This window comes from Chenopodium quinoa, unplaced genomic scaffold (genome assembly GCF_001683475.1).
Source record: "Chenopodium quinoa cultivar QQ74 unplaced genomic scaffold, ASM168347v1, whole genome shotgun sequence".
NCBI classification, from domain to species: domain Eukaryota; kingdom Viridiplantae; phylum Streptophyta; class Magnoliopsida; order Caryophyllales; family Amaranthaceae; genus Chenopodium; species Chenopodium quinoa.
This window is the reverse complement of record NW_018745024.1, coordinates 3,645,306-3,667,298: the sequence shown is the minus strand read 5'-3', so window position 1 is coordinate 3,667,298 and position 21,993 is coordinate 3,645,306. Positions and strand designations below refer to the sequence as shown.

The 21,993-nt window shown below is 36.4% G+C and overlaps 2 protein-coding genes across 2 annotated transcripts; one reads left to right on the top strand and one right to left on the bottom strand.

The window, feature by feature from the left end:
* Positions 1–8,283: 8,283 nt before the first annotated feature.
* Positions 8,284–10,868, top strand: LOC110708323 (developmental gene 1062 protein-like). Its single transcript, XM_021886424.1, has 4 exons — positions 8,284–9,131; positions 9,227–9,333; positions 9,422–10,460; positions 10,583–10,868. The coding sequence occupies exons 1-4, from the start codon at positions 9,036–9,038 to the stop codon at positions 10,676–10,678; spliced, it is 1,338 nt and encodes a 445-aa protein (XP_021742116.1). The 5' UTR covers positions 8,284–9,035; the 3' UTR covers positions 10,679–10,868.
* A 752-nt stretch (positions 10,869–11,620) lies between these two features.
* On the bottom strand, positions 11,621–17,080 carry LOC110708827 (peroxisome biogenesis protein 12-like). Its single transcript, XM_021887050.1, has 10 exons — positions 17,069–17,080; positions 16,813–16,918; positions 16,083–16,231; positions 15,205–15,454; positions 13,925–14,034; positions 13,763–13,837; positions 12,572–12,658; positions 12,357–12,443; positions 12,063–12,200; positions 11,621–11,848 (listed from the first exon to the last, which is right to left on the bottom strand). The coding sequence occupies exons 1-10, from the start codon at positions 17,078–17,080 to the stop codon at positions 11,777–11,779; spliced, it is 1,086 nt and encodes a 361-aa protein (XP_021742742.1). The 3' UTR covers positions 11,621–11,776.
* Positions 17,081–21,993: the final 4,913 nt, after the last annotated feature.

Here is a 21,993-nt window from a genome sequence, read left to right as displayed (position 1 = left end):
TACATTGATAATTTGATAAATAGTATAAGCTGGCAATTGTTCATTGCACAACTATAATTTTCGATGATGCCAGTCTAAAATGTCATTTTTATCATCAATAATTCACTTCTTATTGCTTAGCATAAAATGGACTGATTGTCTATTTCAGTCCACATGAAATACTTCATTGGATGGTGATAGTCTATAACTTTCTTCTTTGTTGTTAGTTGACAGAGTTTTGTGTATTTACAAGTTGTCTTGAAAAGGATTTTGTGGCAAGTTTTTAAATAATAGTCCACATCTTTATTTTAAAACAGTTGTAATATTATACTCTCTACTTAATACTCATTCTGTCCCTAAATTACATTCTTATTTCTAGCATTTATTTCTCACATTATTGAGAGAAGTAGAAATGTAATTTAGGAACAATATCAATAATATGTCATTTAATTTTCATAAATTAATATAAAATATTAAATTAAATCAAGTAAATACAATTCTAAGGTTTTAGAAATTAAAAACATAAATACATACGGAACGCATAGAGAAAAAAACCCTAGCTTCCTTTTCTCTCTTCTCTCTCCTAAACCTAGTCTCCATTGTCAATTTTAAAGGGGCTTCCATCGGATTTCACCGGTGGAAAGCCCCAATCTTTATTTTCTTTTAAGCCTTTTGTTTTAGGTAACAATAATGTCTCCCTCGAAAGAAAGGGTTTATCTCCTTCGAAATACAAGGTTTTTTCGATCTCCTTTTTCGCACTCCTTCGAAAGACAAGGTTTTATTTGAGCTTAATTTGGTCTCCGGTTGTGCGGGGCTACTACTGATTGTGGCTCGGATTCGGGTTACAGAATCAGCACAAGAATTTACTTTCTCACAAAATTGCGAAGAGACGACGAATCCACTCAAAAAGTTGTATGAGACAACGAAACGAGAATATGCCGAATTGTTATATTTATGTATTTGGATTCTTAGCCCTTCCCCAATTATTTCTTGTTTGATTTTGTTAAATTCGTTTGCATTATCGTTCATTGTCAATTGTAGATGTCGTATGACTTATATTAATGAAATTTAGTGTCCTTTAGGACTTTTTTCAAAAAAAAAAAAAAAAATTTAAAAACATAAGTACTAGTAAATAATTTAGGGAAAGATCATTAATGTAGTCAATGGTAGAGAAATCACACTTTAATTAGTGAAGGTTAATAATGTTATTTTAACTTAAATTTATAAAGAGGTGTATATTGTCTAGGGTATGGTTGCCTAAAAGCCAAAACTAAGCCGTTGTATAGAGGACGTGTTCGGAAAAATATAGCTGTGTAGGAAGCTGTTAGCTGTGATAGTAGGTGTAGTTGTTAGCTGTCAACAAGTTATACGTTACCTATGAAGATAGATAATTTAGGAATAAGTGTATTTTAGGACTTCTTTGAAAAAAAAAAAACAAAACAAAACAAAAAACAAAAAAACTGATCAAGTAAGATTGAATTATAGGTTAATCAATCATTCTCCATTTTTTTTTTATTGTATAGTAGTTCACCAAGTTAAATCTTAATGATATATTTTTTCTTTGTGTTAAGAGCATCGTAAAAGAAAATTTATATAGACTATTCTCATACGATTATTTTCAGTTAAGTTCAACTCTAATAAGTTCAGTTTAGTTCAGCTCTAATAAGTTCAGTTTAGTTCAGCTCTAATAAGTTCAGTTCAGTTATTTCAGCTTCTAATTTCCTTCTCTTATCAAATATTCATTTCAGTTCAATCAATGAGAACAGAACGTGAATTTTATTTCATGTATTGAGTAACACTTTAACAAATTTAGTCTAGTTGAGATCTATACCTTATGTTGTCGTTGCCCTAATACTTATAGTCAAATGTATTAGTTATGGTATTAGTAAGTTTTGAGGGACCAATTAATGTACTCAATATTGCTAGACATAATCAACACCACATTATAACTTGTGTGAAGTTTCCACCGTACTAATTGTATCTTCTTCTTCTTTTTTTTAATTAAATTTTATTTTATTTTATATTTATTTATTTTTGTTGTTGTAAACTAAGGGCCTATTCTAATTGGCTGAACTGAACTGATCTTATTAGAGCTGAATTGAAATGAACTGAATATTTTATAAGAGAAGGAAATTGGGACCTGAACTGAACTGAACTGAAAATAATCGTATCATAACAGGCCCTAATTGTATATTTGTATCTAATTATGAGTAAGAGACTAATTTTGAGATGGAATGGTAAAACTTCTAATCTTTCGTTCGTTCATTATTAGAGAAATGAATTTAAACCTTCTTATTAGCATGAAAATTATCTTGTTTAACTTGCTTACTTCACAATTTTTCAATAGAGAAACTAGTGTGTACCCTGGACGATGCCCCAAATTGCTATTTTTTATTTTGTACATCATTAATTTGATAATTATGTTCAACGGTTTGTATAGCTAGTGTATGATTCGGGCGTTAATTCGAATGTTACTTTTTTTTTTACCATGTATATATTTTCTAATCTCGTGAATAATAATTTTTTTTTAAATAACCTCTTTTTTTTTTTTTTGGGGGGGGGGGGGGGTTGGTATACGTGATTAATCCATCTTATATGAATATATGATGGTATGTGATTTTGTTGGTGTATAAAGAAACTCCATGGAGATGAAGAAAAGCCACTATTGGCACAATTTTTTATTTAATTTTTTTTTCTACTCTCTTGTGTCATGAGATAAGATATATTGGTTTTCCTTGTGCCGTGAGATGAGGTTTTTATATTGGTTCTCCTTGTACCATAAGACAAGGGTTTTAACTGTTTTAAGTGTGCTTTGCTTAGAAAAATCAATATTTGATTGGAGGTCGGTTTTGCTCAGGAAAAAAAAACCAAAATTGTTACTTTTGTAAGTTTGAAAAGAATGGTGTTCCTGCTTATTTGATGATTGATGGGTTCGAAAAGCTGATGAATGTTCTCATCATTCAAAAAAAGGAAAAAAAAAGTGAAGGCGAATCAACCACGTAGTGCATCTCATCGACTTCAACAAAGTGAAGTAATTGAAGACGTCATCAACAGATTAGTGCAATTCAATCGACTTTAACAAAGTGAAGAATTTTCAATCGCAATGTCTGTGTTACTGCTGTTACGATTGCGGGAGGGTGATAGAGATATAAGATATCGGAAAATATATGTGTGTTATATTTTCCGTGGATATGATTACTTGATTAGAGTAATAATATAGCTAATATTATTAATGTTAAGATGATATCTAGTGAATATATCTTTAGGATATAAGTTTATGGTAGTTAATCATTTAGGAATATTGTTTTCTATCTTATAATGTTAGGTATTGTATAAATACAAACAAGTCATTCAATTCTCTCTATCACCTTAATTTTTCATTTTGACACCTCTACTTGTAAATCGTTTATTTGTATGCACTCCAAGTGAGAATATATTCTTGTGATGGAGGGGAGGGGACCCCGTTGAATAGTTATGCGATTTATCTCAATTTGTATTTTTAAACTATTGACTTTTTATTATTTTGAATATGAGTGTAATTAGAAATAATAAAGTTCAAATATATTTACAAGTATCTATCTATCTATCTATTAACTTATACTAAAGGCGAATAACCAATGACACTTATCATTACTTTGTGAAAAATTTTCCCACCTTTTTCATTTTTTTTTCCAAAATCTTTAAGTAAACTATTTATATTTTATGATATTTTCTTTTATTCCATATATACTCAAATGAAATATTTTTGCGTATCTTTTATATACTTTGTATTTGGTAATATTATTGTCAAAAAATCAAAAACATTTAATAACAGTGCATTGCACGGGATTTTAACTTAGTTTCCTTATAAAAGGGTAAAGTTTAGATATCATTGTGAATTAATGGGAGTAACATCAATTTTATATAATAGAAAAATTGCATGCTATTTAGGGCCTGTTCACATTTACTGAACTGAGTTAAACTGAACTGATTGGAGCTGAATTGAACTGAGCTGAAATGAATATTTTATGAGAAAGAGAAATTAGGAGTTGAATTGAACTGAACTGATTGGAGCTGTACTAAACTCAACTGAATTGAACTGAACTGATTGGAGCTGTACTGAACTGATTGAAATTAAGTAAATGTGACATACCCTTAGTACTCGTCATCCCCTAATAACCCATTTTGATTTTCTATAGAAAATAAAAATCTTTTCCAACCATTCATTCAGTTAATTCCTTCCCCCTTTTTATTTTTTTTTTCTATTCCTTTTACCTACTATACATATACTAAAATCAAATTACATCAAAGCACTTGATTATCCATACATACACTTTTTGTTGTTATAATTTGAAATAAATTACTTGAGCAAGAAAAAAAAAAGGCACTTTAATTGGCAAAGACGCAAAGTAGAAAGATTGAACTAGAAGAACTAAAGAGAAAAAAAAAAAAAAAAAAAAAAAAAAAAAAAAAGAGGAGAAGAGGTAGAGTAACAAAATTAAAAAGCTAATTAACATGATTAATGATAATTAGGTGGATTTTCAACAATCGAGAGGGAATGTCTACAAGAATAAATCACAGCCGTCAAATTGAATGAAAAACAATTGAGATCACGTGATTTATACGCGACAAATTAGGGGACCATTGACGACGGTCCACACTCCACTTAACTTTGGATTTACTACATATTTTAATTTAATTTATGTATGTGTTTGTGGTTTTCTCGTCAGGTTAAAAGAATTGCAGGGTCAAGTACTTGTCTAATGCTTGTTTTCCTCCTTAGTCCTTATCTTATCACACACCTAACAATTGTATCCGTGATCCAACCTAAAATTGATCCAAATTGAAAAAAATGTACGGAGTATTTTTTGTAAAAAATTAAATGTATACTACATACGTTAACGGTTATGTGCAATTTAAAGGTATGTTTTGAGAAATATAAATTTTTTTAAATTTGTGGATAACAATTAACGGATTGTTTTATGGAGAAGTGTTAATGAGCCTAGCTAATATGTAAACTATTCGAGTTCAGCTTGAAACATTAAAGCTACATTAGGAATTTAGGATGACATGCAATGGGGAGTAATGTCATCTTTGATTATGAAATGATCAACAAATGTGTCACTCAATGTCTTAAGGAGATACACTAGTAACTCTTACAAAATAGAGTTCCTAACATTTTGAATTTTTTTTTCCTCATGTCACAGAGGGGTGGGACCGTGGGGTGAGGATCGAACTAAATGTCATAATATATGTAACGTCAAGTATGTAACAATTTACTAAGGGTCTGTTTACATTTACTGAATTAAGTTAAACTGAACTGAACTGATTGGAGCTGAATTGAACTAAGCTGAACTGATTGAAGCTAAACTGAACTGAATATTTTATGAGAGAGTGAAATTAGGAGTTGAACTGAACTGAACTTATTGGAGCTGAACTGAACTGAACTAAACTAAACTGAAATTAAGTAAATGTGAACAAGCCCTTAAATATCATTATATATGTGGGGTCAAGTATGTAACAATTTCTTAAAGAAGGATGATTGGATATTTGGATGAAGTAATAATAATGCGAAGTATACTCATGTTGAGTACTTGACCCAAACAATTGGTTGAGTACTTGATTACCCACAGAAAAAAAAAAATGGCGACTAATGTAGTAATGTTATAGTCCATTCTAGCAGTTAGCAAGCGTGGGGTGTTGGATGGTGGAAAAGGTAGTACGTTTAGAGATAGTAGTGTTAGTGCCGTCATGCTAGGATTCAATCATCACTGTGCTTTGTCTACCTACCATGGAATGGACCATGGGAAAGGACCAATGCTACTTATAATTTTGGACTTGATTACATATAAAATATTACACTTTATTATAAAATGAGGATAAAACAATTGGTCTTGTATGGACCAGTCTACAATAAATTATTGTACACCCAAAATTATTGTACACCCAAAATTTGACACTTTCAAATAATATAATCACATTCTGGATGATATAATCACTTTTTTAGATGATATAATTATCTTTTTATGAGTCATATTTTGATCTCATATTAAACCATTTAATGAAATTATATAATTATCTTTAGGATGATAAAATTTAAAAATCATCTTTTAAATGATGTAATTTATTATTTGATACTGTTTATAATGATAAATTCACTTTTTGAGTGATACATTTACATAACAGTTTCAAGATGATATAATCACTTTTGTAATAATATAATCACATTTCGTATGATATAATCACATTCGTATGGTATCTAGAAGGTTGTGTTTACAATAAGTTATTGTAGACTAGGTCTATTCTAGTCTTTAGCTATGGAAAAATAGTTAACTTTAAGAGACAATTTGGTAAAAAAATTAATCTCATATGACATTCAGATCGAAATATCTAATTTTTTTCCGACAAAGTCTTCAATTTTTTTTTATAAATTAAATATTTCATTAATTAAAAATCATACAATATCTATAATACAGATTAGGCATTAACAAATATATAAGATATTGAATCAAATAAAATTTTCATTCATAAAAACTACGATCGTCGAGTAGATCTTGCATTATATTATGGAACATCTCCCGCTTATATTGCTGGAAAATACAGTCTTGTTGGAGAGACAATCTAACGATCCTTTGTAGCTGTGAAGATGCTTTCCTTTTGATTCATCTCTCTGTATTTGAAAACTTCATAACTTTTTCACCAATAAAATAATTTCACGACAATCCATTAGATCTAATATCATGGTTCAAAACTAAGAAATTTCTCCCTCGAAAACAGGAGATAAACCTTGTCTTTCGTAGGAGGTTGAAAAACTCTTATCTTTCGAAGGAGATCGGAAACTCTTTCTTTCTAGGGAAAAAAGTTCCTCCCAAAATGATGAAACATTATTATAAAACCTAAAACAAAACTTTAAAGAAATAAGGATTGGGCTTTCCCACCGGTTAAAACCGATGAAAGCCCCGTCAATTTCAACAATGGAGAGTAGGGTTTTAGAGAGAGGGAGGAGAGCGGAGAGAAAATTTATGTAACTAAACTAGTTGTTATACATTTACAACTAACAATCATTAAGTCTTCAAATTTCCTAATTCAATTCGTTATTGTATTTTTTAAAATTATATTTTCAATTTTAAAATTAATATGTCATATCCTTTTTCCTTTTTTTTTTGGCTATATCCCGACATAAAATTTATTTCCAACCCCATTTAAATTTTTTTTTTGTTAATAAGGAGCAGGAAAAATTTACATGAAAATTAATATTTAAACAATATTTTTTTTCTTCAAATGGTTAATTCTGAAAAAGGGGTAGGAGATTAAGGTAAGAAAACCACGAAAAATGAACTAAATTAAGCATTTGCGAGTCGTTTGTCGATTTTTTTTTCTTTTTTTTTTTTGTATAATTGTCGCCTGATATATATATATATATTACCAAATTGTCGTTTGATGTTAGCTTTTTTTTTTTTTTTTACCAAAGTGTCGTCAGAGCTATTTTATTTACCAAGTTATAGTTAGGAGTCTTTTTTATTTATCAATTTGGTATTGGCATGGAGCACTTAATCATCTCATTTTCTCTCCAGCGAATTTGACTCTCCTCCAAAATATTTACAACATTAATTGAATCTCCAATCCTCCTCATTAAAGATTAATTCCCAAAATATACCACAAAGAAATTACAATTGAAGCTTTACACGGATGGATGCCAACTGGCTTAATTAGAATCTTGGGGGTAATATCCAAACAAATTTCGTCTATATCATTGCCCTTGTCTATTTACGTAAAGGCCCAATTTGGTTTAATGTAAAACATTTTCAATGGAAAACATATTTTTAAGGAAAAACACAATTGCAAATTAGTTTTCCTTTGTTTGGTTGCATACAAGGCCCTGTTTGGTTTGATGTAAAAGGTTTTCATGGAAAATGAAATTTCTATTTTTTTCCCATTTTCCTTTGTTTGGTTTGTTAAGGAGTGGAAAACAATTTTTCAAGGGTGGAAAATTCCAACCTTAATGATGGAAAACATTTTCCTTTCAAAAACAAGGGAAGCCACATTTTCCTCTCTCCTCCTTAACTCTTTTTTTACTTCCCTCTCATTCATCCTTACATTTCCACTCTTATTTTTTTTTTATTTTTCTTGGACTTTTCTTGTATGCAACCAAACAAAAGGAAAACTAATTTGCAATTGTGTTTTTCCTTGAAAATATGTTTTCCATGAAAACTAATTTTCCATTGAAAATGTTTTACATTAAACCAAACGGGGCCCAAGAAAAATAAAAAATAGGAGTGGAAATGTAAGGATAAATGAGAGGGAAGTAAAAAAAGAGGTAAAGAGGAGAGTGGAAAATATGGCTTCTCTTGTTTTGGGAAGGAAAATGTTTTCCATCATTAAGGATGGAATTTTCCGCCATTGGAAAAATTGTTTTCCACTCCTTAACAAACCAAACAAAGAAAAATGGTAAAAAAAATGAAAAAAATCATTTTCCATGAAAACGTTTTACATTAAACCAAACAGGCCAAAAAAAAAATTACAACTTTTGAATACATTTGTATTGTTTGTCGATTAGTACGTGGACAGTAGTTTTTTACCAATGTCAAAATTCTCCAATTTTTACTTATAAGTTATGATGGGCCTAGCTCGTTGTATTTCTACTATATCAATGAACATCCAAAAACAAAACCCAAAATTAATAGCCCAATACAACACCCCACCAAAAAAATAAAAATAAAATAAAAATTACTTGATACAATCGAGCTAGCAAGGAGTAGCAACGGCTCAATAGCTAGCCCCTACACTTTTCCAACGGTAATATTTCTAATCTCAAGAAAAAGACAATTTAATCCTTCAAACTCACAAGTCACAACCCCAAAAACCTTCATCTCCTCCAAAACCCCAGAAATTATTCATCTTCATTCAACTCAATTCCTCAATGAAAAACAATGTAATTCTTCTTCTTTCTTTCTCTGAATCTTAATTCAGATTATCCTCTTCTCTGGGTCTTCACCATTTTACTCTTTGAAACACTGATAAAGTTACAATTCACAAGTTCTTAACTTTATCAGTAGTAGCAATCAATTCTGGATAAAATGGGTTGCTTTTCCACCTGCTTTGGCAATTGCAAGCGCTCTCGAAGACGTCGAAGACGGCACGGGAATACCAACACGTCTTCCCTTCTTCATCATGTATGTTCATTTTAAGGGGTTTTTTCATCTTGTATTTTGTTTGATTTTGTTTTTGTATGAATTGACTATTGATTCATTGTTTATATTTTTATCAGCTGCAGACATATGAATCTGTTGAAGGTTTTCAAGTGCCGCATTTGATTAAAGAGCAAGAAGAAGAAGAAAAGGGTGAAAATCAAATTGAATTTACTCCTGATTCAAAGTAAGGTCTTTCATATTGTTCTCGTAATTTTTTGTTGGATTTTAATACCCAGAAAATTAAATCATTTATTGGATTTTGTATTGTTTAGAGAAGAGAAAATCGAGAAGGCGAATTCGAGTGAGCGGAAGAAGGTTACATTTGATTTGAATGTGAAAATCTATGAAGATTTTCGAACAGAGGAAGAATTGGATGTCGATTTTGAGGGAAACGAAGAGGAAGAGAAAGATGAGAGAGCAGAGATTAAAGAAGAGAAATCGGGTTTTGGTAGTCAATGTAATTCAGATTCAAGCTCTTCGAGCTTGTTTTCTTTTCCAACTGATCATCGGTATCGAAATTGTAGGGATAGTGATGATGAATTTGATGAATTATCATCTGATGAAAGTGAAATTGATGATGATTATACTGATGATGAAGATAATGATGTAGAGAGTGAAATTAAGAGTGAAAATCAGTTGAAGTGTCAAGAACAGTCATCAGAATCTCTGTTTTCTCTGTCTTTAGATTCCAGAAAACAGGGGTTTGAGTCAGAAACAGGGGATAAAGAAGTGAATAGCCCAATACCAATCAAGAATTCATCTACTAAAGACTCGAATTCGAGTGAATTTGATGAAAATACTCGTAAATACGTCAATTCTGTATTGAACCCAGTTGAGAATCTGAGTCAGTGGAAGTTTATTAAGGCAAGATCAAAGCTTGCATCAAAGGATCAGTCTCAAGCAAAGGAGAATGTGGTTTCATCAGGCCAAGATTTCAGCTTTCCTGTGAAAAAGGCGGTTGTTTCAGACCGAGAAATCGGGGTTGATACAAGCCTTTCTAGCTGGCTAATGTGTTCAGAAGGAACACACAAGAATAACAGCAGAAGCAGCTCAGTTTCAGTGGGAAATTCACCATCTGACAGAAAAACATGCTCCTGTTCTCCTAATAAATTTGAAGATAGACCTATATTAGGAGCTTTAACTCTTGAAGAGCTAAGGCAGCATTCGGCTACTTCCTCGCCGAGGAAATCGCCAAGCAAGAATCCTGATGATATCCCCATCATTGGAACTGTTGGAAGTTACTGGAGTCATACAGAGCAGACTACTAATTCTGGGTCAAGCACAAAAAGTACTAAAAGCAGATTCAGAGAGGTTAGTCTGACAGTATAACTGTCTTTGATAAATTCTGTTACATGTTACAATAATTGTTGGCTTTTTTTGTGCTTAATGTCTTTGATTATGGTATTGCTTGTGAATTGGTGATTTGATTGCAGAGTGCCGAAGTGATTTGGGATGCAACACCGTTCGAAACGAAGTTGGAGAAAGCACTTGAAAAAGAAGGCAGTGGTGAACAGATTGTAGCAATGTGATGGAAAGAAATGCTGTAAAACAGAAAATGTATGAAAGAAAGAACAAAAATCTCCCCCATCCCCAATTCTTTATTTATTTGCCGTATTAGTGTGGTCAATTGACCATGTCTAATACCGTGTGATCTATTGTAACTACTTGAATTTGGTTGTGTGAGTTGCAATAAAATGTGTGTTGATTTTTTGAAGGTCCTATTATCCTTTATTTTGATTAAACAGCTGAAACATAATCTAGTTAAAAGTGGGAATATGTGCGCGATTTTGATCATTGAAGATTTATGCAATTTAGCTTACAAATATCCTATATCAGGGTCAATTTGAGGAAAAAAGGCTTTAAAATTGGAAGAACAATGTGTTATATATTGAGATTTAGTGACACATTAGGTGGTACAGAGTGACAGTAGTCCAGATGTGAGATATTCAAGTTTATTTGCATCTTGTTTGTGAAGTGTTATACATAAAAAACTATGAAGTGTCCAGAACTTCAAATTTGTGAAGCATATTTAGAAACCAATCCTAATGGTTCAGTTTATAAATCATCATCATATATCCAGTAAACACCCTGTTGTGTGTACTCATCCCAATGCCTCTCCAAGTACAGATTTTGGCCGGGCTGGTTTCTTTCAACTCGAAGGGGTTGCCTTGGTTATTCTCTTCATGCTAAAGTCTTTACCTGCTTTCATGCATCCGTCGGACAAGACAAGGGGTTTCCTAATGTTGGTGATTGCAATGGTTCCTATACTTTGATGATACATTGGCAAAAATTCATTAGTGGTGGTTATTATTGTTTTACGTAGGCTACAGATGTGATTGCAATGGTTCCTACAGATGTTCATTGTATCAACCAGCAACAACTTTCGCTGTGGTCTCTCTCACTAAACTACACATACTTTGCCAGTTTGCCTCAAACATAAATCCAGGACTACAAATACAAAAGGAAAGAGATTTACACAAATCTATATCTTTATAAAATGCAATATTATCGGGATAAAACTATTTACAGCATACCACTTAATGAACACTGAAACATCTTTCAGGTCAGAAAATAAAAGAAACACGGCCAAGATAAGCACATTGGCAATTACCATGTTTTCACATAGTCTACATGTCATGGAAGAGCCGTCTAATGTCCTCGACTTCAGCAGGGATGAGTGTGACTGGGCACCGCTTATACTGCAAAAGCATCAGCCAAAAGGTTAAGCATGGATTCCATAGTCATGATATACCACACGAAAAGAAAGCCTAAAATATCAAGTTCGTAAAAAAAATAATAATAGCAGGAGCTATATACTGGAAATGTATTTCAAAACAGCAGACAAAGCCACAAGTCAGTGTGTCAAAACAGAATCCTGACATCTGAGAAGCAATGCAAGGGTTCAAGCCTTACCTGAGAAACATACTTGAATATGCAACCATAACAGAAAACAAATCCTGATACTGTAACAACTGAAGGATTTGCACGTCTTTCCGAACACAAAGGACAAACTGTTCTGTCTGACGGCAGTGGAATACCCTCTTTAGCCGCCTGTATAAAGTAATTAGTAAGCTCCAAAATTCACAATAGAGGAAAAATGACCAACTGTAAATTTGGGTAGACAAGCACTCTCCTTCCATAATTTTTAGGGGGGGGGGGGGATGATGAGGGGAATGCTTAGGATGTAGGTACGAAGATATTGCTTACTTTTGGGGCTGGAGGCGGTGGTGGTGGGGGATAAATTGTCGGTGCAGACATCCTTTCCTCTGCTGACTGGTACCACCACTCCATCATCTACAATCATGATCATTAGGAATGAAGGACAAAGATGATCAGTCATACTCAACAAGGCTAAGCTTCTCTAGATTAGAGCTTCAAAATTGTCAGATCACAGTCATAACACTTAACAGGAATATATTTACCTTGAATACAAATACGGCAGCAATTAAGCCTGTCTGTGAATAATCAAGTGCTGCATACATACAGCTGAGCAATGCTCCTTGCAATTTCTGAAACATCATGCATGACAAATCATGATCACGTAGTCAGATGTAGATCAAAAAAACTAACACAACCAATTCACATAATTTTTCAATAGAGCAAAAAAAAAAAATCAAAATCCCATATACACAATGTCAACATAAAATTACCACAATAGGTGCCATAAATTACGTTACTCTACTCTTCATTTCACCTTAAGTACCGTGTTAGATCCTCAACAATTTGACATGGGAACAAGCACTTGACACTATATCTTAGGATCACAAGAACAAGGAACCTTATCATGAATGAGTGGAATTAGCCAAGTCCAACACTTGCACATGTGACCATATCCAACATAAGTATGAGAAAATATTGAGTAACATAAGTGATGAAAAGCAACATAAGGAAAATTGTTTTCTTTTCTTTTTATTGATTCAACTCAAACTGAAAAAAGACAGAGGTAAGAGTGTTGGTACAATATGTGCCCTAGATTCTTCTTGTGTTTTTGAAATGGATGGGGTACTTTGTTAGCTGTAGCATGTTGATTTCTCAAGCCTTGTATTGGAAAACATGCCCTTTGAATGTTTAGACGGTATTTTACAGGCTATATTCATTTTGCAATAGCTCCGAAACACTTGAGCAAATGAGCAGAATAACTTTTTGTATTTGAATTGGCTGTTTAGGATTACTGATTGAAATGTGAAAACTAGAAAGTGAATGCTCCTGATAAATGCATAGCTCAAGTTTCTTTTGCTGCCTTTTCTCTAGCTGCTTGAGAACATTACAATGATTTCAAACAATATGAAATCTCGAGTGAACGAAACATATGGTATTCGTTTGCAAAGGGAGAAAGTTACAGACAGTTGAAATTCAACGAGACTTTTCCCCCTTTTGGGTGACTGGGATTAGCTTTCAGCTACTGTCTTTAATGACTTAATTAGTTCATGTAAGCCTTTCTGAAATTTAGTAACATCAATACACCTCTCTAGCCACCCAATTCCACACGGACCACAGTCACCACTGCTCATAAAGTGGAAAAATAGATACAGAAGATATACTTGTGTATGGGTAGCAAGAGATTGTGCTTTTTTCCTCATCTGTAACTCCGTAAGTATTGGATAGAGCATTACCTTCAACCATGGAGGACCACGAAGTCTCTCACGTTCACGACTTCTCATCCTTGATATTCTTGAAGAAGCATCCATCTACCTTGACATTAAAAGGTTAAGCTCAACATAAGAAAATACAGAATCTGTTTCACTGAAACAAAGACTCGTGAACAAAAGTAATACCAGTTCCTGTCCAGTAGCCCGACAGACTTGGATCCCTAAAGCATGCAATCCAAGAGAATAAAACCCAGTAGCATCCAACAGATACAATGTTTGATAAGCAAATGTTAATCCTGCATGTTGATAATCATTCACTTAAATGACTAACCAATCATTAAAAATACCATAGTACAAAAAGTTCTTCAGAAGACAAATCAATGACAAGAATTTATTCTCAAACACAGAAACATTTCTACCATGATTGGAAAATATATTAATTTAATACTCACCTGACCCAAAAGCAGCATTGCCAGTATGATTATTAAAAATAATTGTAAGCATTACTACTATGAATATAATGAAGAACAGCAGCATAAGGCAAATTCATGACCTACACTGATATATTATTGCACAACTGCGCCTCACAAGAGACGTGTGTGTGTGTGTGTGTGTTTGGTGTTGGGGGGCGGGGGAAGGGAATTTTTTTTCCTTGTTCAATTCGTATATACTATATAGTACTGTGAGTGTACTACCTTAGGTTAACTAAGTCAACCAAAGTAACAATAGGACTTCTAGTTCCCTTTCAAAGGGAATAAGATAAATACAAGCACATGGTTATCCATCAAAAGCCACCAAATTTCATCTTCTCCTGCCTTCCCAACCCCTTTTCCCAACTCACTATCCACCAAGCTCACAAAAACAGATATGTGCATGCACAGCGATAAAATACACTCCAACACAGACACACACATGCGCAGTTCACATCACCATTGACAAGTCTCACAACCAGGCTAATAGCAACCATGCCCGCAGAGAGAGAAAGAGAAATGGAATAATTGTCATTCTGTGCTTAATAGCTAAATTCTCCATCATTACCCTCAGATAGCAAATTTTACCTCACATTGCACTGATTCGATTCATGTCCTTCAGTAATTTGCTGATCTTCTTCAACTTGTAATTGATGATAAAGGATAAAAAGCAGGTAAAAGCGCTATTAACAATGGCAATGGATGGCTATTATAGACTCCATTGATGTTCAGGGAGAGAAAAGTAAAAGTAGTTTTTGTTGGCTTTGAGGGGGCTAGAGGTGGTATTCAACAACGGATACCTTTTCCTAATACAAAAAAGCTAAATACCATAACATAGCAGGACAAACATAGGTGAACCATATTGACACTCAGAACAACAATAGATCATATTGACTTTTGTCGGTTTATAACGTGATCACATCCTTATCAGAAAATTACAAAGCAAAAAGCACCATCAAAAGTTAATAAGCAACTCAGCTTTTAGATATGTAGTACCTTCATGGCCAGTATGTATCCAGGGGTAACACGCAGCTATAATTTTCTTTGCTCCCTGCAAGATTTGTTCTCTTGATGACAGATCTTGATCTGAAGTTCTACTCTGATCAACTGGATTCTCTGCCACATCTAGATAGTCAGCATCATCAAAGCTTTCATCACCTGGTCCCCATAAGCTTGCACGCACTGCAGTTTCCCTTTCTCTGCTATATATTGAATGCAATTTTGACTTAAAATACGGTAACACAACCTACAAAGTTTTTAAAAAATGGAGAGAAACAATCACATTTTCAGATGCAAAGAATGTTCAATCCTTACAAAATTAAGTTTGCGAGGAACTAAAGAATTTTAAATGAACAAAAGACCCTCTAAAAGGATCAGCTAGTAGAGAATAACAAATTTCTAGGGCAAGTTTTCCATCTCATTTCATTTTGCCTTTTTTCTAAAATAAGGTATAAGAAACTTTTTAATATTTGAATTTCCAAATACAACTTAATGGTTACGCCCATTTTATGTGTCATGAGCTGTACGTCTCAGCACAGAAAGGAGAAATTCAAAGAGGATTGCAATCTATAATATAATTACAGAGTCAATTAATGAGATTTCTCCAAAACCTCAATCCTCAACTCTCATGATTTAGGGTTTTTTTTTTTTTGCTATAACCTCCAACCTTTTTTTATAACTTCCACCTCTCCTATTCTTTTTCTTTCTAAATATACATGCTACGTATATATCGTGTGTTGGCACAGATACATTCTAGTATATGACAATTTAACTACTTCTTACAAAAACTAAAATTACTCAGTATTTACAGTCAGTGCCGATACAGATGATTTGCAAAATATATAAATAAAAGCCAAACGTAATTGAAAGCATACCAGAAAGACAACAGAAAGGACTCTTTGGTGCTTTTCTATCCCAGAAAGCTGAATCCCATCTGTGGAGTTGGAATGAAGATCATCTTTTTTCAATTTCAATCTTACTGTTCTTCTTCGCAAGCCATACAATGACTCTGAGAAAGATGCATCTGAAAACATACCAAGCAAGAGAAAAACTTCAGTGGATCCTAAGAAAGTAATGACAAGTTTTATAAAAAAATAAGACCGCAAGATCCTTCATTATTAGGATGACGTTAAGAGGAATGAATGTCAACAAAAGTCATAGGAGTAAGCGGTTTAATCTTACTAGTTACCACCAAGAACATTATGATCACTGTCCTAACACACTTTCCTTATCAATCCCCTTTTTAAAAGAACACAATCGCTTGAAATGGATCCTACATTAACTATTCTGGAAGTTTAGAGAGGTCAAGAATTCAACATATAGGTAGCCTTCCCCCTAAGGATCTTAAAATTGAGACTCAGCCCTATACATTGGCAAAATAATTGCTAGATCAAGTATATGTTAAAAAACAATCTGACACCAGATCAATGGGTCACTTCAAGATGGGCTCTGCAAGCAATGTACTTCCGGGGATTGCCAGATAAAGTATAAGTTCACACATATTTTAACACTTTTAAGAGAGCTCCAATATCCTTTTAAATTTATTTTATCATGTGAAAGCACATTGAAAGCAAGGAGAATGCAAAAATGTTATATAAAGATTACCCGTAGTTCTCATGCTATGAGTCTCCAAAACTAGCATCAACAAGGCAAAGTACTCATTCTCATAGTCCAACACTTTATGTAGAATTGGCCTTCTTAGAGCCATTACCTGTAAGATCACATACAATCAGACACTTATACTCATATAAACAAAGACAAGCAACACACCAATGAGTAGCTGGTCATAAACACAGAAGTAACAACAGCACAGTTTCTTCGTTAAATCGTTGTGGAAACATGTCTACAAGGTAGAATTTACAGAAGGTGCCATATTACCATGTAAAAAAAGCTTGATCACGAATACATTGCAGGGAACAAAATGACCATAATGTAATACCATGAAATAAACGTTTTTATAAAAAGGACATGAAATGAATGATTTTAAAGGACACGAAATGAATTATTTTGGGTTTAAACTTTAAAGGCACGAAAAGAGGAAAATAAGTTATTGATTAGGGGATTTTTATCCACCAATCACCGTCTAACAAGTGGACCAACCAGGTTCCGCCACGTGTCCTCCACGTAGGCCAATAGGAGCCTGCCACGTGTCAATCACAGATACGTCCTCTACGGACCAATTGAGACACGCCACGTGTCCACCCATGCCAAATGGGAAAACCGGCCACCCAGGCCCAACTTCCGAGGGAAGCCCAATCGGCCCTAGGTTTACCTAAACCTAGGATGGGCACGTTTCCCAAGGTTATAAATACCTCCCTTAATCCTCATTAAGGGGGGGGGGGGGGGGGAACAGAACAGAAACATTACGGAACACACTAATAACCGGCTGATCTCGCTAACAAAGCAGATTACCTACATTAAACACTCTCACCTAGAGAGACCTTATTACTTTAATTTTCCGCGTTAATTACTCCTTAATCAGGTACTAACTTGACCGTTGGAGGCGGAGCTCCCAGGAGTCTCCGTTATTTTGCAGGTACAGGCGTCCGGTTCCAGTCTCGGAATTGTAACTCTCCCGCAGGACATCAGAAAACCCCGAAACATTTGGCGCCGTCTGTGGGGAGAGTACTTCAGAGATGGCATCCAAGTCTGTACCGACTCCTGAAGAGAGGCTATTGGTCTTATTCTTATTGTGCGCCTTGTGAGCGCGTTTCGTCCCCTAAACGACCCTCAAGTTCAGTCGGACCATGACACCGAAAGTGAATTTGAAGTTGAAACTCATACAGCTTCAGACGGGACCCTAAGGGCCCGACGTACCCGTCATACCGAAAGGAGGGAACGGGAGCATCTTCAAACAGGAAGCGAGCCGGCAGGCGCACCGCCTGTTCGGCAACAGCCGACTGATGGGTCTGCTCCCATCACAAGGAACGAACTCATAACCTTCATGAGGGACTTCAAGGGAGAGATTCAAGAGTTGATCAACAAGAAGCCGCCTGCTTCAGTCAAGGAGCAGTTGGCCAAGAAACCCTCCACTTCACTGAAGAGGAAGCCAGTTCAAGGGCGAGAGGCGACTCCTCATCCTAAATCTAGGAAGCGGGAGCCACCTGCCCTTGATTTCACAAAATTCCGTTATCCTACAGGAAATAGGAAACCGGTTCGTCATATTCAGGCGGACGGGTCAAAGCAAACATTCACAGATGCTCGGCTACTGCTAGAGCAGAAGAAGAGTGACCGATTGTCAGAGTCGGCTTCTACTTCAAACTTTCAAGACAGTTTGCGAAATGCCTCGATGAGGCATACTCAGTCGTACCATGAGAGTCAGTCAGGCGACACCTCCCGTCAGTCCGGCTTTCATAGTGCCCAGGCGGTACCAAACTTACCATTTGTGCCGCAACAACAGTATTTTATGCAGCCACCTCCATTTGGTGGACCTGCAGCAAAAAACGTCCAACCTATGGACTGGCAGCTACGGTTGCTTAGACTTGGTGAACAGCCGTCGGCCTTCTCCAAGGAAATTACTGACGCCGCTCAGCCGGCCAAAGTAAAAAATGTACTAGTAGGCGCCTATGACGGCACTACTAACCCAGAAGACCATCTGATGGCATTCACCAACCTGATGTACCTTCAAGGGTTGGATGATCCCACTTGGTGCAAGTGTTTCCCAGCGACTCTCAAAGGAATCGCACAGCAATGGTTCGGCAACCTGCCGACTGGTTGTGTAAATAGCTTCAGGACGCTTGCTTACTTATTTGCCTCCAACTTCGCCATGAACATCCCTGCGAAGAAAACGACCCTTGATTTGGGAACAATTCAGCAGGGCGAGAAGGAGGGGCTTCGTTCTTACATCAGGCGGTTTAACCTGATGAGAATACAGATTCAAGGGTTACCGGATGAGGTAGCTTATACCGACTTTTTTAGAGGTCTCAAAGACGGGTCTACCTTCAAATTTGATTTGGTTCGAAAAAGGGTGGCGACTCTTCAAGAGGCCTTGATTGAAGCAGAAGCCTATATACAGGCGACTGATCTGTGTACGATAAAACAGTCGGACGGGAAAAGGTTCGACAAAAGAGAAGGACGACAGAAACAGTCGTCAAACAAAGATGAGAAAAGAAAAGAGGTCTGGGCGGCTGATTCCTCTAAACAGCCGGCCCAGAAGAAGAAAAAAGAATTCAAACCATACTCCCCAAAGTATGCGTTTAACAAGGATAACCAGTTTATCCTAAAAGAAATCAAGGGACGGATCTCAATTGAGAAGCCGGTCCCCATGAAGGGTTCTGCAAACAACCGGAACCAAGATAAAATCTGTGCTTATCATGATGACGTTGGTCATCACACCAATGACTGCATCAGTCTTATGCGGTACCTAGACCGCCTGGCTGAGCAAGGTGATCTTGAAACTTATGTCAAGAAATCTACGGGGAACACTTCCTCAAAAAAGCTGTCGGCCAAAAAGAATCAACAGGCCGACAGCTCTGATACAGATGATGCAGTCGTCCACACCATTGCAGGCGGCTTCTCAGGAGGCGGTCCCACTATTAGGGGTAACAAAGATAATATAAGGCGGTTAGATGTAAATTCCGTTCACCAAGAACGGCCGTCCAAATATACATTTCCTGAGATTGTCATCACTGAAGAGGATCTAGGAGGGGTAAGGGGGCCGCATGACGACCCTCTCGTTATTGAATGTAAAGTGGCCAACCAGAGAGTTGGCCGAATCCTCATAGATACCGGGAGCTCCTCATATCTCATCAGCAGCAAATGTCTGTCGAAACTAAAATATCAGACAGACTGCATACATCCGGCCTCCCACCCTTTAATAGGGTTTGGAGGAGGAGTCGTCCACCCACTGGGACGAGTAGATCTACCCATTCGCCTGGGCGAAAAAGGGGAAGGACGACACATGGTAGTCCGGTTCCTAGTAGTAGAGGAACTCTCGGCCTACAACATGATTCTGGGTCGACCAACCCTGAATAATTCCAAGGCTGTTATAATCCCGTCTCTTATGTTGCTCAAGTTTGAGAGGGATAATGGAACAGTCGGCTCCCTAAGGGGAGATCAGAGGATGGCCCGAGAGTGCTATCTCTCGGATGTCAAGCCCACTGTTATGGCCACTGGGTCAAGTGGTGAAAAAACAGACCTTGACAATGTCAAGGAGAGTGCGCCTGTTCAAGAAGCAGGCGGCAAAAAGAGAAAGGCGTCCCAGACAGAGTCCGCAAGAAAAGCAAGAAAATAGCAATCATTGGCAGAGGAGCGGCCGGATGAGTTCCGCCCTCAGCCGGCTGGTGAGCATGCGGACCTGATCTTAGACGACTCACGTCCTGACCGAACAGTCAAAGTTGGGACGACTGCTCTGAGAAACCTTGGTGACGACTTTCACAACCTATTGAAAGAATACAAGGACATCTTTGCATTTGAAGTCCATGAAATGCCAGGCATTAGTCCTGATCTGGCGGTACATAAACTCGCCGTGGATCCGAAAAAGAAGCCGGTACGGCAAAAGAAGCGGAACCATGGCGAAGAAAGAAGTCAGGCGGCAGCCGCCGAAGTTAAAAAATTACTTGATGCGGGGTTCATTCGGCAATGTTACTTCCCAGACTGGGTTGCAAATGTGGTGCTTGTTAAAAAGCCGAATGGCACCTGGCGAATGTGTGTAGACTACACAGACTTAAACAAGGCGTGCCCCAAAGACAGTTACCCTCTGCCTAAAATTGATAACTTGGTCGACTCAACAGCCGGCCATGCCTTGATGAGTTTCATGGACGCCTATTCTGGTTTCCATCAAATTCCCTTATGGAAGAAAGATCAGGAGAAGACGGCCTTCGTCACTGATCAGGGGTTATACTGTTACACGGTCATGCCGTTTGGTCTTAAGAATGCCCCGGCTACCTTCCAACGAATGATAAACACAGTGTTCTTTGATCAGATTGGGAGAAACGTCGAGGCATATATTGATGATATGATTGTCAAGACTAAACTTCAGAAAGATCATCTGTCGGACCTCCGAGAAACTTTCGCCACACTCAGGCGGCACCATGTCATGCTCAATCCCAAGAAATGTGTATTTGGAGTTGAGTCTGGGAAATTTCTCGGATTCCTTATCAATCAGAGAGGAATAGAAGCGAACCCTGAGAAGGTGCAGGCGGTCATTGACATGCAGTCGCCTCGTACCATCCGAGAGGTTCAGAAGTTAATAGGTTGTCTGGCGGCCTTGGGAAGATTTCTAAGCCGATCAGGCGACAAATGCCTATACTTTTTCCAGGCAATTAAGAAAAAGGCAAGGTTTGAATGGGGGCCGGATGCTGAGGCCGCCTTCCAGAAATTAAAAGTTCACTTGCATTCCTTGCCAAGGCTGGTCAGCCCTTTGCCCAAAGAGGTTCTCTACATGTACCTGGCCGTCTCTGATCATGCGTTAAGCGCTGTTCTCCTTGCTGAAAGGGACGGCTGTCAGCTCCCGGTCTACTTTGTCAGTCACGTACTGAAAAATGCCGAGTTGAGGTATCCCCTAGTGGAGAAATTTGGTCTTGCACTCTTCATGGCTGTTAAAAAATTGAGGCCCTACTTTTTGGCACATGCAGTCGTCGTGTATACAGACCAACCTATCAAGCGGCCCCTTACCATCATGGAGTCGTCAGGCCGAATGATCAAATGGGCCATAGAAATACAGAGCCTCGAAGTTACTTTCGAGCCTAGAAAAGCAGTGAAGGGGCAAGCCTTTGCTGACTTTATTGTAGAGATGACTCGTCCTCCTGACTCTCAAGTTCCAGACCAAGTATGAAAGGTATATGT

What these genes read in the sequence shown, in the direction of transcription:
- LOC110708323 (XM_021886424.1), top strand. Translation starts at nt 9,036, where the DNA reads ATGGGTTGCTTTTCCACCTGCTTTGGCAATTGCAAGCGCTCTCGAAGA. An exon ending in GAATTTACTCCTGATTCAAA is followed by an intron (nt 9,334 to 9,421) that starts GTAAGGTCTTTC and finishes TGTATTGTTTAG; the next exon opens with AGAAGAGAAAATCGAGAAGG. An exon ending in CTAAAAGCAGATTCAGAGAG is followed by an intron (nt 10,461 to 10,582) that starts GTTAGTCTGACA and finishes ATTTGATTGCAG; the next exon opens with AGTGCCGAAGTGATTTGGGA.
- LOC110708827 (XM_021887050.1), bottom strand. An exon ending in TCATAGCATGAGAACTACGG is followed by an intron (nt 16,232 to 16,812) that starts GTAATCTTTATA and finishes GTATGTTTTCAG; the next exon opens with ATGCATCTTTCTCAGAGTCA. An exon ending in GTGGTCCTCCATGGTTGAAG is followed by an intron (nt 12,659 to 13,762) that starts GTAATGCTCTAT and finishes ATGATGTTTCAG; the next exon opens with AAATTGCAAGGAGCATTGCT.